The sequence below is a fragment of the Spinacia oleracea genome, chromosome 1, assembly GCF_020520425.1.
Source record: "Spinacia oleracea cultivar Varoflay chromosome 1, BTI_SOV_V1, whole genome shotgun sequence".
In the NCBI taxonomy this organism is placed as follows: Eukaryota; Viridiplantae; Streptophyta; class Magnoliopsida; order Caryophyllales; family Amaranthaceae; genus Spinacia; species Spinacia oleracea.
In genome coordinates this window covers 135378601-135394542 of record NC_079487.1, presented here as the reverse complement: position 1 = coordinate 135394542, position 15942 = coordinate 135378601, and the positions used below count along the sequence as shown (strand labels likewise).

At 36.0% G+C, this 15942-nt stretch overlaps 1 protein-coding gene across 7 annotated transcripts; it reads right to left on the bottom strand.

Annotated features, from left to right (window-relative positions):
* Positions 1–319: 319 nt before the first annotated feature.
* LOC110777001 (ranBP2-type zinc finger protein At1g67325) lies at positions 320–7937 on the bottom strand. 7 transcript variants are annotated; one of them, XM_056830600.1, is made up of 11 exons: positions 7642–7705; positions 6992–7067; positions 5640–5695; positions 5182–5246; positions 3779–3833; positions 2839–3115; positions 1865–1941; positions 1517–1562; positions 1282–1391; positions 846–1113; positions 320–644 (listed from the first exon to the last, which is right to left on the bottom strand). In XM_056830600.1, exons 4-10 carry the CDS (start codon positions 5199–5201, stop codon positions 1069–1071), a joined length of 630 nt encoding a protein of 209 aa, XP_056686578.1. In that variant the 5' UTR covers positions 5202–5246; positions 5640–5695; positions 6992–7067; positions 7642–7705; the 3' UTR covers positions 320–644; positions 846–1068. The 7 variants fall into 7 exon arrangements, with proteins under 7 accessions (XP_056686578.1, XP_021837274.1, XP_056686564.1 ...); XM_021981582.2 differs by lacking the exon at positions 5640–5695 and having other exon boundaries at positions 846–989; positions 1089–1113; positions 3779–3854; XM_056830586.1 differs by having other exon boundaries at positions 3779–3854; positions 7642–7695.
* Between the last annotated feature and the right edge of the window lie 8005 nt (positions 7938–15942).

Below are 15942 nucleotides of genomic sequence, written 5' to 3'. Positions count from 1 at the left end.
ATACCAAAGTTTCTATATTAAAAGCAACGATCCCCTACATTGGCCCATACGTAATGGTTTGTAGTTGTCATTTTTCTTACTTAATACTACATGTCATTGATGTTCTCTTTGTAGTTAGATCATGCTTAAAATCATTTATTTGTCTTCCTATAAAATCAATACAGTTATGTTAGACTTGTAATATGACCTTCAATTTCACATCACCATTGCCAACCGGTGGCGATGAACAAATAAAGTTATATAAAATTTCTCACTTTTATTTATCGATAAGAATATTTGCGCAACTTTCTATTTAAAATATCTATAACAAAAAAAAAAATGAATGTCACAGAAAACCACAACCGCAAATTTCAATATAGACTGCATTTGCTAATTTTCCACTAATTGTAAAAACTCTGGTGCATGTTGACATAACCTCGAGATGAGTAAACTCATCCCATAATAACAATATTAATCAGGTAAAACTTTGCCAGACTTAGCTGGACAGAATAAAAGGGATCCACAAAAGACTTTCACAACAGATAATACAAATAACTCGACACAGATCCGCTGCAATATGAAGACGACGACATGACTGACTTTCAGACACCGATACTGAGCATGCTTGACGACAACTCTGGACCTTCCCAATGTCCTAGTACTCACTGGAACAGTAGACAATTTGCAAATCAATAAATGCAAGGAAAAGAAATAGAGACAAACTGTAGAAATATTGGTGAAATTTCCATATATGGCGTTTTTGGAACCCAGTTATACGCAAACGATAGGAAATATATATGTGCAGATAATGTGAGAGTAATGAGAAAATCAACCCATGTGACACAAATTTGCATCAGATTGCATACCTGCTCGTTTCCATCAGCTACTGGAGAAGGCGATTTATTTTCCTCAGCTGGCTTATCAGCTCCACAATTCTGCCTATTGCACTTAGTCCTGAATGGGTAGTTTATGTTGCCACATTTTTCACACTTCCAGCTGCCATCAGGCATCTTTTGCTCCGTCAATTGAGAAAGAAAAAAGAAATCACTTAACCATCATGTATAATTGAAATATGGAAAATGACCAGCATTATGTATACGAAGACTTACTTGGACTTTTCTCTGGTTTTGGAGCCTATAATTTGTTTTAAATGCATAGAGGGAAAAACAAGGCAAAAGAGAGAAAATCAGGTTCCTCAAACTTATAGATTAAGTTGTACACAAACACAGTAGTGATAAGAGAAGAAGAGTAACCAAATATATTCTTTTAAGATGCAAAAAATGGTAGTGAAGCAAGTATTACCTGAGCACCAGGCTTTGGTGTGCTGCACTTCCTCATATTGCAAACTGTTCTAAAAGAGAAATTCACATTTCCACATTTAGGGCATTTCCAGTCATTGTCTCGTGTCTCATCTTGATAAAAGAACAGAAAAGAGTATGTTAGCTGTAGCTAGAACTTAGCAAGATTTATTTTATAAAAATAAAAAATAAACAGCGCAATTTTTTGAAAAAATAATAGCATCCCCTACATAACCAACCTATTTTCTGGGATTTGTCATCTGGGAAAAATCCTGGTCTTGGGCCCTGATAAAAAAAAAAATTTAAATTTTTTTTAAAATAAAACAAAAAAACTTCCAGTTAATACTAGCAACATGACAGCCATTAATGTAAGTTGGACGCAACCAGAAATTTAGCTAAAGTAACTTTAACAATCTTCTTATTGGTATCTGACCATCTACCACAAATGTTATGTTAACGGCAAGGCAAAGTGACACTTGGGTAGTGAGACACTAAATGGTCTGCATGAAACTCAACAGCCCTAGAGGACGAAATGAAAGTGTTCTTAATAGCACAGAAAATTATCAACGTATTCAGTGAAGACATACCATAGCAGGTGGAGGCATAGGCGGCATGGGCATGCCATAACGGTCCATCATTGGTAGAGGCACACCGTACATTCCACCTATAGATAATATAATTAGAAAAGTTGCAACAACTCTATGCATCAAAATGCTCAATAGGAAAAATGCATGCAAAATGAAAACATTCAAAACAAGACAAACACACAAATTTAACTTAACATAACTCCCTCGGAAATCTAGAACCAATCATCAAAACACGAAAAATGAAAGGCAACCAACCCGCAGTTCAGAAATATATTAGTAACTCTGCTTCTTAAATCATAATGTTACAAACTCAAGTTACTCAGCCCAAGAAATTAAGGTCAATTCATAATGAAAGGCTTAAGAGGTAAAAGCTGGCAGTAATAGTATGTCATGAGCTAGGTGGAAGGAGCAGAAAAACAAAATCAACCAGCTATAGGAATAATTACCAAACAAATACATTAGGGGTGAATTCAGCTACTGCACAAACATCAAAAGCTAGTTCAATCAGCCATTCACAAACTCTACGAAAAACATTATCCTCTATTTGAAAGACTACCTAATCCACAAGGTAACTAAACGTAAAGTATATTGGCATAACAAATACAGGTAATGTGTAAATCCAGCTACTCTAAAAACATCAAAGCCAGTTCAATCAGCTATTCACAATCACTACCGAAAATATTATCCTTTACTTGGAAGACCATCTAAATACGGTAAGTCGGGCAACCAATCATAAAGAATACAAGTGTTGTTCCCTAGTCAACCATTAAATGACCCCGCAAAACCTCGGGCTGGGACATGACATCATATACAAAGAAAATTGAAAAATTGGGCGAGATGAGAGAAGCAAAATTTCACAACATAACCGTACTTTCAGAACATAGAACATAGACAGAGGAGAAGCAAAATTTTCATTTCTCAATGATGGAAGTAATCTAGACCGAAAGAAGGGGAGAGAAAGGAAAAGAAAGTACCATTTCCCATCATGGATCCACCAGAATATGGTGGCGGTCCAGACAAAGGCATTGGTCGGTAGGGGCTGCCTCCAGAGATGCGGTTTCCATAATTATAATGGTATGCTGATCCCCCAGAATATGGGACATCATAAGGGGGAATCGATGATCCATTAAAAACTGAAGAACCGTAATGAGGCATTCCCATATACATTGATGCAGGTGGAGGTCCGGATCCTCCGTATGGAGGATTGGAAGAGTAAGGCTGAGGAGGCTGCATTGGCCTTAAAGCGGGTTTCTGTAACATGCAAAAACCATAACAATAAGGTTAACTGAGATCAGAGTGGAAAACTAATTATTAGTCTGAAGTTAACATGGTATGACATGTTGGGGAAAATATAACCGAAATGAGACTTGAGACTAACATGACTCAACAGATAGATAATGCTTTCCAAGCATCCAGAATTTCTTTTTTTAGCAAAAAACGAGGGAAGGGAGGAGGGGTATCTAATCCTCAGATAAAGTAGCTGTCTCTTTACAAAAGGGGGATATCAGAAGGAAAATTGCCCCAAGAAAAAGAATATGAAACAGCTGGTGATTTCAGTATTCAACATTGACAGACATGATCTAAATGAAGAGAGCTACTAGGACAGAGGATAGCTAAGATAAAAACTAAAGATATGAGTTTGTATTGGATTCAGTCATTTAGCTAACTGTTTTAATGCGAGAGATATTAAAACAAGGTATTCAAGGAGTTCAACATATAATGAGAAAAATGACAAGCATTCTGATAAATGACAACAGTACTTATTATTTAAACAAATAGCGATAGGTCTGGGATCTGAAGATAAAATTAGGTACTTAAAAAACCCAATCAACAGGTAATATATTTAAATAACATAATAGCAGAAATAATAAAACACCAATAAACAGCTATACATGATTTAACAGCAAAACCTACCGCATTGTGATCAGCTGGTCTGGGCTGCGTACAATTGCGCATGTTGCACGTTGTTCTGAAAGAAAAATTGACATTGCTACATACAATGTATAATGAGTTACAAGCATACCACTTTTCAGAAGAAACACACAAATAAATCAACATCAATTCAGTAATGTAACAAGCAAATTGATATGCACTAGGGTAATGAACTAATTTGGAGGTAACTACTGTCCTTTCCCTTCTAATAAACCAAGGAAGAAAAGGGCAAGCTCAATAATTTCCTTCCTTCCCCTTCCCTAAGCTCCCCTCTTTTAGCCTCACCTATCCTCTATAATTTATAGCCAAACACACTGTTATCGCAGTGTATTTCAATATAGACAGCCTAATGTGTCTTCCAGAGATCATAAGTTCATAACCTTGTCCTAAAGACGTCTCTAAGTCCTGCTCAGCAAGTGTCTTGAATATCCTAAAATAACCTTTTTCATCATTTGCTAATAGGTTATAAATGCTATTACACTTTTTTTAATTCACCTACTGTTAAACTTCACATTAAAAAAATAATCTTCTTTACTTCTCTCAGCAGTTTCAACTTTCAACAAAGTGTTTCCTCTTATCAAGTATATTATGGCCAGATAACACTCTAAGAGAGAACTCGGTGAAAATTTAATTTAGTTAGCTTAACATAAGTCTCCGGACGTGAAACAAGAAAATAAAAGGCTGATAAAAAAGTCCCTTGCACTCTTGTTGCAAGTATGTCCATGAGCACCTTGCTAATATGTGTGTCCAAATATTCCTAAGCCAGAAGCCCAGAGTTTCCAGGTTTCAACAATCAAGTTCTAGCTGTGTAAACCCATAAAACAGTTCAATTAATATGCGAACTTCACATTGGTGAATAACCAAAATTGTAACTAGATAACTGATACTGTCGCATTTCTACTCTTTCTAGATAGGTAGCGCAACTTGAAAAAGTAAAGGAAAACCAGAAAACCATAAGAAACCCAGTGGTCTCCTCACCAAGAGAACTACTCAAGAAAAATGGACCATATTATAAAATAAAGAGAAAATTATATATAGTGAATACATGTTAAAGCGAATTAAAAAAATAGAATAATAAGAACTTGTTTCCGAACAGCAACTAATTTAGCTTTTGCAATTTACTTATCAATATTTACTTACACTTTGAACTAGCTTAACCTTTTTCTACACATGCACATTGTAATAATTCGGAGCACTTCTATGTAAATCTTGACAATAGATAAATGATACAAGAAAGCTTCACACAAGACAAAGACAAACAGCATTGTCGCAGCATTTGGATTTGTTGCAATTTGCTACCATTGAGGAAGGAATATAATCAAGCTTTAAAGTGTGAAACATAGGGAATCTCAATAAATCCAGGCATCTTAATAATAATATTTTACCTTCCACCACACATATCCATAGCCAACAGCTACAATTACAATGATAACACCATATCGACGACCACCTACAAAGTAAAAAAAAACATCAGACGATGTACAACAGGGAAGACAATGCACAAGTGAAAAAAGAATAGCCAGCTTTTGCTAAATAATAACTTAAAGCGAAAAAGAAACAAATTAAATGGCTTGAGCAACCACACATCAATAATCTGAATATTGAACTATTCTAATAAGTTTCCATCCGATCGAAAAGAGATGACCGAAGATACTCCAGAAATTGCATTTCCTAATACTTAGGAGACATATACCATTACCAAGAAAGAAACAGGGGGATCAAATACATTTCCCTTTTTCATTTTAAGAAAAAAATTATATTACTTGTTGTATATAGACATCACCAACAGCATACAAAAACAGTGGACAAGTAGTACTCCAAGAAGGAACACTTTACACAATACCTGAATACCCAGTTTCTTTGAACTTCTCCCACTGAATAACTGCTAAAAGCTCCCCGCTGCCAGAGCCCAAAATAATGCTAGATAAGTAATTATATCCCAAAGAAAATCAATAGCTACTGTGGTTCCTATGAAAATGTGTATTCCATTCTAACCACACGCTCCATAAGATCGACGTGATAGCATATTAGCAATTTAGCATTACGTCACAACAACTTCTTATTTGTTTCCATGCCAAATCCCCTAAAACTAACTTGCAGCAATTCCGGAAGAGTACGAGGGTAAACCAATGTTCCATAATCAGCTAAAAGCCTCCTCTATATAATACTCAAAACTCCCTCCTCTGTACACTCATTTTGACAACCAATGTTGCTCTCCTTTATTAATAAAAAGTTGTACTTAAAATGGCACCAAGCTAGTGCCAAGAACCAAACTATACAACGCCCCATACAAATCTCCCATACTTGGTTTTAAAAGGTATGAGTTGCACCAAGGCACAAAAGTCCTGGAGCCTATGCGCTGCAATACACTCACCTGGTCCACATGTTCTCCGTAAATATACAAGAAGACAAAGGAAGCAGCCAAGTACGAGAGAGGCAGCAGCAACCTTGGCAGAAGGAGGAGGCACTACCCTTAGCGGAGGCAACGACCTTATTCATTAAGGCCTTTTGTCTGATGCAAGCTACTCTTTTGTCTGTGTTACTTTTTGCTTAATTGCTTTTGTCCTTAGTTATGCTTTTGTACTTAAAAGGGAAGTGAGGAAAAGGGAGAAACTATCTTGAGAGTAATTGATAGAACTGGGGGAGTTGAGACCTCTTCAATGTCTCTTAGCAATTCTGTTTTGTAAGCTTTTATGATCTATCTTCAATATATCAAACAAATCTTTCCATAATTGTGTGCAATTTCATTAAATAAGTGGATGTACTTTGTCAAGGATTATGGAGTTCCTAGCAGGTGCAAGGTGGGGCTTTCGTAGGTGAGGCGCACCAAAAGTGCCAAAAACCACAAAATGATTTCTAGAACAAATTCCTCATTTTCTTTTTTCTCCCTGTCCCCGCCAAGCAGTGTCTTTCCCGTTCCCTATTGGTTCAATCTCGTCCACACCAACAACGAGGTTAAACCTGATGTTTGTGTGAAATTTAGGAAGTTAAGATGTTTCATAGAGTCCACCCTCCAAGTAGGAGATTAAAATCACAATTCCTCATTTTCTTTTTTTGTTTCTCCACCCCCCTCCACCCAAGTCCCCTACCCTATTACCTTTAGCAAGAAATCACATAATGTGCATTTATTAAACCCAAGCTAAACAGGGAATAACATCTCATTTTGTCTGAATTAGCAAGACAAAGAAAAACTACCTGTTGTATTTGAAGTCACAATTGTCATCGGTCTGCTTGATGCAAGAAGCTGCAGCTCTTGCCTTAAAGTATTTACCTAAAATAATTAAACCAGAATCCAAAACAATCAAAACCAAATATTTTAACCGAAAACCAAAAGGTCACTAATTTAATCACGAGATAAAAACACCAGCTCAGGATAAAAACCGTCAGGAAGGGGAAGGAAAACAGATTTTATCAACTGGAAACAAGGTGGCACTGTAGGCATATTACTAAGTGAACAAAATGAGCAGATAGGGGCAAAGCGATAGAAGAGCCCAAAGCCTACATATCAACCAAGACTTTCTAGTTTCTTCAACTACGGAGTAGTATTTAAAAAATAAAACATCTAAAAAGAAGGTTGTTTATCTCAAACACGTGGCAAAGGCATTTTCCTTCCATCGGGCAAGTTTTTTTGAAAAGAGCATAAAGAAAACGGTAAGAAAGTTAGAAGTGCTTCAAACAGCAACTAGCATAGGAAAACAATTTCTTGCCTAATTTCTAAATAATCTACTTGTTTATCAGGTTCAGTTTCTAAAGTTAGAACAACACTAAGTCGCATCTTTGTTCTTATTTTTATAAACAGAATTTTGAAAATATAGCAAATTAACTAATTAGTGGTAGGTGAATACCTGAGCCACCAAAGCATCATTTCTTGGTTTGGTTGTTGTGGAAGCTGAATCACTTTGCTTTATTGGCTTTAGAGCAATCTATGATACAAGTCACAGCATCAACTTGGTCAGTATAACACAAAATACAGAAGAAAAAAAGAAGCGGCTTTCCTTGGAAGTGGTGGTTATCACATGGTGAATTCAGAGTACTAGAATTACTCAGATAAAAATAGAAGCCTGGTTAAAAATAGACACCTTGAAGGCACCTGAGATGACATCAGAAAAACTGGGCATGCGCCCCTCTTTTGCTAAAACTGAACCCAAGATTCCTGCAAGGGGGTAAAATTGTCAACCATGAACAGGTCAGCTTCTAATACAGTACTTTCTCTCAATCAAACATTTCAGAAGGGCAGAGCCAACAGAATAGAGATAGATATCATGCTCAAATATAACAGCCTTAATGCAACTATTTCAAGTTAAAAGATTACAACATGTCACAAGGCCCATGTCATACAAAGAAGCGATATGACAGTAATTAAAAAGTTTGAATGATCACAGGCTTAATATTTTAATACAAGTAAGGAAAATGGTAGTCTCCTTCTTGGTATAGGGGAGAAGGATGCAAATTGTTTCAAATAAAAGGGACATGGAAATGTCCAACCAAGTGGAACTTTTCAACAAAATTAACAGGACGCAGATCTGTTATTTTGCAAACTTGGTGTATGGATATGCAGATAGTATAATCTGAGATGACAAATTAAATTTTAGAAGCACAATAAGCTCATACAATCTTATGAAGTTAACAAGTATGAAACCCTAGTTAAGTTTTATCTTTATTCACCAGCAAGAAGTCATTGTTTACCCATTTCCAAGATCAAACTTTTAACTATGCCCAAAATCGTTCAAAATTTAACACCTAGGTCATTAACATTAACCCGTCTTTTTTTAACCGATTCTAGGTAGCACAGGTGCAGCCATGCAAGTATGCAGGGTAACTAAGAGTTCAGACTTGTATTAGGCAGAATTAACACAATGTAATTCATGATTAACTTGGTATGGATTGCAACTAATTAAAGCTGGAGATCACAAGTATAGTTGAATGGAAAAATTAGAAGGCTGTGTCCTTTATTCTTTAGCTAAAGGATAAATCCTGGAACAGCCGGCAAATTTTCATGTAGCCTCACTTTATGAGTGTCTATGGGGGAAATTCTGACAGCAAATATTACAGCGTATTCCAATTATTCCTCTGTCTGGTTCTTATGAAGCCTTTTGAAGCAAACAACTAAAAAAATAACATTCAACAAATAGCATCCATCCCTATAGAGACTAATATCTTTGCCATCAGTATATTATGCATGTAGAAGAGCGGAAATTTTCAGTTTCTCAAATGATAGCCACAGGTCCACAGCTCCTTATGTTGTCTAGTCACCAAATAGACAAAACAACCCATTCCAGATACATCATTATGCAGCCATACGCCACACCCTAAGCAATGTACAAAGTCCTAAATGTTGGAAAATGGATAGTTGGAAATTCTACCCGCCATCTACTGCTTTAAACTATATCACTTGAAATTTACCATGGGAAGGCAGGATACATTCCCATTTCACAGTCTCAGCCTTTGTATACCTTTCATGTCCACATCTGAAAAGTATAAAGCACTAGGAATCTGAATAGCTTTACGCAGTAGGAGTTTACCATGGTAAAGAAGTTTACACACCAGATATAATTACAGAACCTCCCTTGTCTAATATAACCCTAACTACTCACTAGCTGAAACAAAGGAGAATCCAATAGTGCCATTAGTAAGCTCTCCATTGGTGATCCAGCAACATTGGTTCTTACAACAAAAATCTAGCTACTCCTCACTATAAACTTGCTTCCCAGGATAGTGTAAGTATGAAATTTCCAAAGGACATGGATACTCCGGTATGATCTGATCCTTATAATATAAGGAAAACCTATCCAGGATGAAAATTACATCCCGATGTTCCACAGTCCAAACGAGTTCGAGTATCATAGACAATCATCAGCTCGGAAAAAACTCTTACGAAAGACGAGTAGACTGAACCTCACCACCAACCAACAATTCAATGGAGTGAGCTTGAGGTACAGTTAGCAAATGATTCATGCGAAAACAAACACTAAAAAAGAGGGGAAATTGTTTTCTGGGGCAATAACATCAATGCCCACAAGGTGTTCGACAAAGTCCAATGCCCAATTCATCACCCCATTAAACAATTCAACCTCTAGTCCTCTACCCATATCGCCAATTCTCATCTAATTGCAATAACAACAGAAAACCTTCTTCAATTAGCAACTAAACTCAACCAAAAGCACACACAAATCAATACAAACTCACAACATTCAAAATTCACAAAGAAGAGAGAGAAGAGAGAAACCTGCACCAATGAGGAGAGTGATCTTTCCCAGAGCCATGGCTGGTGCAAAAACCCACCAAAAACCCTTCAAATAAACTAACTCCCAATACTGGGAACAGAAATTCGAGCTACTTTCTTCCTTTTTTTTTCCCTTTTACCAAAAATATATGAAAAGCCAAATCGAAATTGTAAAAAAAAAATTAGCTGCAGAAAAGAGTTAACAGTTGCATTGTTTTTTTCTTTATATTTTCTCTCTCCTTTTTAAATTGGACATTTTTTGGGCGAAATTCTGGAGTGACTTGGAGAAAGGGCGTCGTATTTTTTTTTTCTGGGGGTGAGCTTTGTCGCAGTGTCTAGGTTGGGGAATTCGATTGGTTGTAGAGAGAGAAAGGGTATGTTTTAGAGAGAGAAAAATATAAAATAAAATTCGAATTTGGTGGGGAATATGGTATCTCCGGGTTCCATGATCCATATTTGCCGGTTAATCCTTGGGCCTTGGGTAGTTAACCACGGACTTGTATCGGTCCAATGGTATAAACGTATGATCCAAGTGAGAAAATATGGCACGGAATATTCAGGGCCCGTTTAATATTATTTTTTTCAATAATTTTCTGGTTTTCAAAAAACTAAAACAAAAGTATGAAATTTCGAAGCAGTTGTTAGTTTTAAAAATTAACATGATTATAACACAGTAAATTTACTGCTAATTTTTAATTCATGATTAAATCTAAATTATATGACTTTTAAAATATAAAACTAAAAAATTGAAAATTTGACAGTAGTATCGAACGAGCCATTAATTATTTATACCTTCAATCGTTATGAGATAGGTCGGGGTCAAGCTTCCTGATCTAGCTATAACCAAGAGAGCATGTAGTACTCTAAAGTCTAAACACGCAAGGAGAAGTTTGATTTTCACCTTTATAAGCTTGCTGATTACTAGCTTTGATTATAATATTTTTAAAGTATATGTTAAAACTAATTAATTTAACAATATTTTACATAATAATATTTGATTTTGATTTATGGAGCACTAGTTAAAGTTTGAGGTCGGATTGGTATTGTATGTCCATATATGAATGATACAAAGTCAAAATGTGATACGGAGTAAGTATTAGAAAAATGTATGTGTCTATTGTTGTGGACTTGTGGTCAAAGTAACATACTTACATAATGCAAATGTCAAAATAGAAGAATGTGTTACTTGAGTAATTTTAGATTATTTGTCAAACCCCTAAGAATCATTTGAATAATTAATTGTGTAATTGACGTGTAATTCAGAATTATTTGCCAAACTCTTAAAATGTTAACCGCATGGCACACCGTTTTATTTTTGTATCATCTGTTGGACTTTATGATTTACTAGTTTTGATGCCCGTGCGATACACGGATTATTTTAATAATTTTTATATTTTATTTTATTTTAATTATTTGGTGGAAATTTTGTGTGTGTTGTATTTGGCATTGTTATAATTTCTTTTTGTAGATTGATTGTTGTTTTATTCGACTTATAATTTAGATGATTATCGATATTCAATTTATAACATCATAAAGTTTTGTACTCCATAATTTCTCATGATCGACTCTGTCGCGTATACCAAACTAATTGGTCGATATTTAGTTAATGGGCATCCGCCTTCGTTTCTAGAAGGAAATAAAACCTAAAACTAAAGTCAAATTTTGCAAATATATTGATTTTGTTAATCCATGAAATTCTTAAAATATACTTTGTACTTCGTATAGGTTAATACCCTACATGATACACACAAATTATTAAGTATGAAATAATGAACAAAATATTATATGAAGCACATCCTTGAGATTGTTATACTCCGTACCAAATAGTCAAATTTTGTATGCTGATTTATTTATTTTATTCTTTTTTTGCAAATTTTTAGATAAAAATATCTTTTTGGGTGCGACCATGAAAGAAATATATAATAGAGTTTTATTTACATTAAACCTTTGATATTTTGGATTAATTCATATTATAATAGAATTCTACTTGCATTGTTTCATGTTCCATCTCTTCTGTGTTTTATACTGTATAATATATTACCCATAATGATAAGATAAATTTTTAAAAAGATGATAATAAACGTAGAATTGTTGTTATCATACTTTTACTTTTCCCATATTTTGTACATATCCTTTTCAAATCCGAGTAAACTAATTAAATTTTAATTAATGATTGTAGGTTAGGGGGCAAGCCAGGGCACATCAACAAAATTTATGAGTATACTAACTTAAAAATAATGAAGCATATATGAAAAAAACATTGTGAACGCAACACAGTGGTTATTCCGAAATGGGAGGGGTCAATTTGTCTTATTTAATAATTTAAATGTCTGTCAAATATGAATAATATGATATCTTATTAAACACAATTAACATGGAAAAGATAGCATATGAGCTCAACATAATTTAGAACTACTATACAAGGATTTGTACTCCGTATATGTTTAATATTTTTGTAATACCGTACAATATTTGTATAAAAATATAAAACAAAATATTTCAATCGAGTTGAATCCTTTTAAAACAAATTATAGATCGGCTCATGCAGTGATTAGAACAAATAATGAGCCTCAATAAATGACCCTGGCCCGGAGTTGGTTAACCCGACACAGTAGTAGGAGTAGTAACATGTCAAGTCTTGATGTTCAATAAGATGATTTACAGTTCTACAGTACACACAAGACGTACACCCACGTATCCTAGCCTATGTGAAGGCCTTTGGTTATTATTTCAACCAAACTCTAAACATTCTAAAGAATGAGTATCAATATGGTCCCTCCTACTCTTAAGAATAAGCAATCCTAAACAACAGCATATAGAAGTACTTCATAATTAATAACAAATAAACCAAAAAGAATTTATTTATTTTTAGGGGAAAAATTTAGTGCCTATATATATTATTAATTTGTCCATAAAAACTACATTTCCATCTAGCTTAACATGACACTAACTAATCGAATTAAAATTAGCACTGGACAAAAGAATATCCTCCAAAATTCCATCAAGATGACCAATGCCCCGAGCTAAACGAACTGCCATAGCAGCAACTTTACATTCTGCTACAATTGTAAGCCTTTACCCGTTTGGTAGCCGCAAAAATTGTTAGGTTATGATACATATGACATTACATAGATCATGCGGAAACAACCATTAACCCAGGACAACATATTATTTACACATAATCATATAGCATAATTTAGATGCATACTCTTTGTTGCGTGCCCTCCCTAGCTGCGCCCGAACCGAACAAGAACAAGTCTTTTAGGACTCCAAGTGTCGTCCCTCCGTAGATAGTCCACAGCACGTCCGGATCCGCCTTAAGATTGACCAACTAGAATCGCCCTTAAGGTACTAGAAAATTTCGGCACTTTTGAGCAAGATGTGTGTTTTAATTTTCTCTCAAAAACTCACTTTTGAATACTTTGAAACTTGTGTATAAATTATGACCCCTAGGCCTTTATTTATAGAGTTATGGAAAAGGAATCGTAATCCTAGTAGGATGCGAATTAATTGGAATTAGAATCCTACATGAATTCTATTTAATTAATTTATCCAATTAGGAATAGAAATTTAATCATACACTGACTCTTGTAGATTCAGGAATCACGCATGAGCACAAACTCACACACACACGGCAGCCACAAGGGCTGCCCATGCGCGTGCGAGCAGCAGCCCGCGCAGCACGGCCCACGCAGCCGTGGCCCTTGGCGCGCGCTGGGCCTGCCTTGCGGTAGGCCTGGCCGCTGCCTTGGCTGGGCTTGTGGCGCGCATGCTTGCTGGGCGATGGCCCCGGCTTCGTGCTGGGCCTTCGTCCGGCAAGCCTCGTCCGATGCTTATTCGTACGATACGCTTCCGATTAAATTTCCATTTCCGGAATCTATTTCCGATACGAACAATATTTAACATTTCCGATTCCGGAATTAATTTCCGTTTCGAACAAATATTTAATATTTTCGTTTCCGGAATTATTTTCCGATTCCGGCAATATTTCCGATTCTGACAATATTTCCGTTTCCGGTAATATTTCCGATTCTGGTAATATTTCCATTTCCAATAATATTTTCCGATACGTACCATGTTTCCGTTTCCGGCAACATCTACGACTTGGATAATATTCATATTTCCGATACGATCCATATTTCCATTTCTGGCAATATCATCGTTTCCGGAGTATTCTTTTCTTGCCTGTGACGATCTTAGCTCCCACTGAAACCAAGATCCGTCGGTTCCGAATATTCATAGATGGAGTATTTAATGCCATTAAATACTTGATCCGTTTACGTACTATTTGTGTGACCCTACGGGTTCAGTCAAGAGTAAGCTGTGGATTAATATCATTAATTCCACTTGAACTGAAGCGGCCTCTAGCTAGGCATTCAGCTCACTTGATCTCACTGAATTATTAACTTGTTAATTAATACTGAACCGCATTTATTAGACTTAACATAGAATGCATACTTGGACCAAGGGCATTATTTCCTTCAGTCTCCCACTTGTCCTTAGGGACAAGTGTGCATTTCCTAATTCCTTTGTCGCTCGATGCTTGCTCTTGAACATAAGGTAAGAGTTGTCATCCTTATTATGTCCAGAGGTGTTCCTCGGTTTCAGAGTTCAACTGATCAAATAAACAGATAATCATAGCCTATGATTCATCCGAGCACGGCCATGCATTTCACAGTTTCTAGCTCTCCGAGTGGCCTTGTACAACTTTTAAGCATCTCATCCCGATTTATGGGAGGACAATCCCAATCTTGCGATCTTGAGATTAGACTTCGTTTGATAGGTGATTACCTGAGCGTTGCCTTTATAGCCTCCTTTTACGGTGCGACGGTTGGTCAACGTCAAAGCAACCAGTTCTCAAACAAGTAATCTCAAATCACTCAGGTATTGAGGATTTAGTGTCTAATAATTTAATGAAATTTACTTATGACAGACTTTCATCTCTTACAGTAAAGTTTCATAGGTCTTGTCCGATACTAGTCTTCCCAAAGTAAGTATCTATGCAAATGATTATGACATTGCCATGTCCACATAGTTCAAGAAACAGAACTACTAGTCATCTTGCACTCTAATCGTCTAACGTTTTCTATGCGTCCAATTTTATAGAAAACTCCGATTAGGGACCATTTTCAACCTTTGACATTCAAGTTCACTTGATAGACATTTCTTAGTCACAGGACTGGTCCTGACAGTCTATCTTGAATATATCGTCAAATTGAAGGGACTCATTATTTAATAAACCACAAATTAAATGGAAAAATGAATTTCTTTCATTTATTGTGAATGATTAACCAATAATGTTTTACAAAGATTTAAACTCTAAAACTTTAAAACATTAAACAGAGACATCAAAGCCATTCTCCAATATGCTTGATTCCCATAGCTGCAGTGTGCGAGTTGTGCTTCGCTTGCGGCAGAGGTTTAGTTAATGGATCTGATATGTTGTCATCAGTTCCAATTTTGCTTATCTCGACTTCTTTTCTTTCAACGAACTCTCGTAGAAGGTGAAATCTACGAAGTACATGCTTGACTCTCTGGTGGTGTCTAGGCTCTTTTGCCTGTGCAATAGCTCCGTTATTATCACAATACAGGGCTATTGGTCCTTTAATGGAGGGGACTACACCAAGTTCTCCTATGAACTTCCTTAGCCATATAGCTTCCTTTGCTGCTTCATGTGCAGCAATGTACTCCGCTTCAGTTGTAGAATCCGCAATGGTGCTTTGCTTAGCACTTTTCCAGCTTACTGCTCCTCCGTTGAGGCAGAAGACAAACCCAGACTGTGATCTGAAATCATCTTTGTCGGTTTGGAAACTTGCGTCCGTATAGCCTTTAACAATTAATTCATCATCTCCACCATAGACCAGGAAGTCATCTTTGTGCCTTTTCAGGTACTTCAGAATGTTCTTGGCAGCAGTCCAATGCG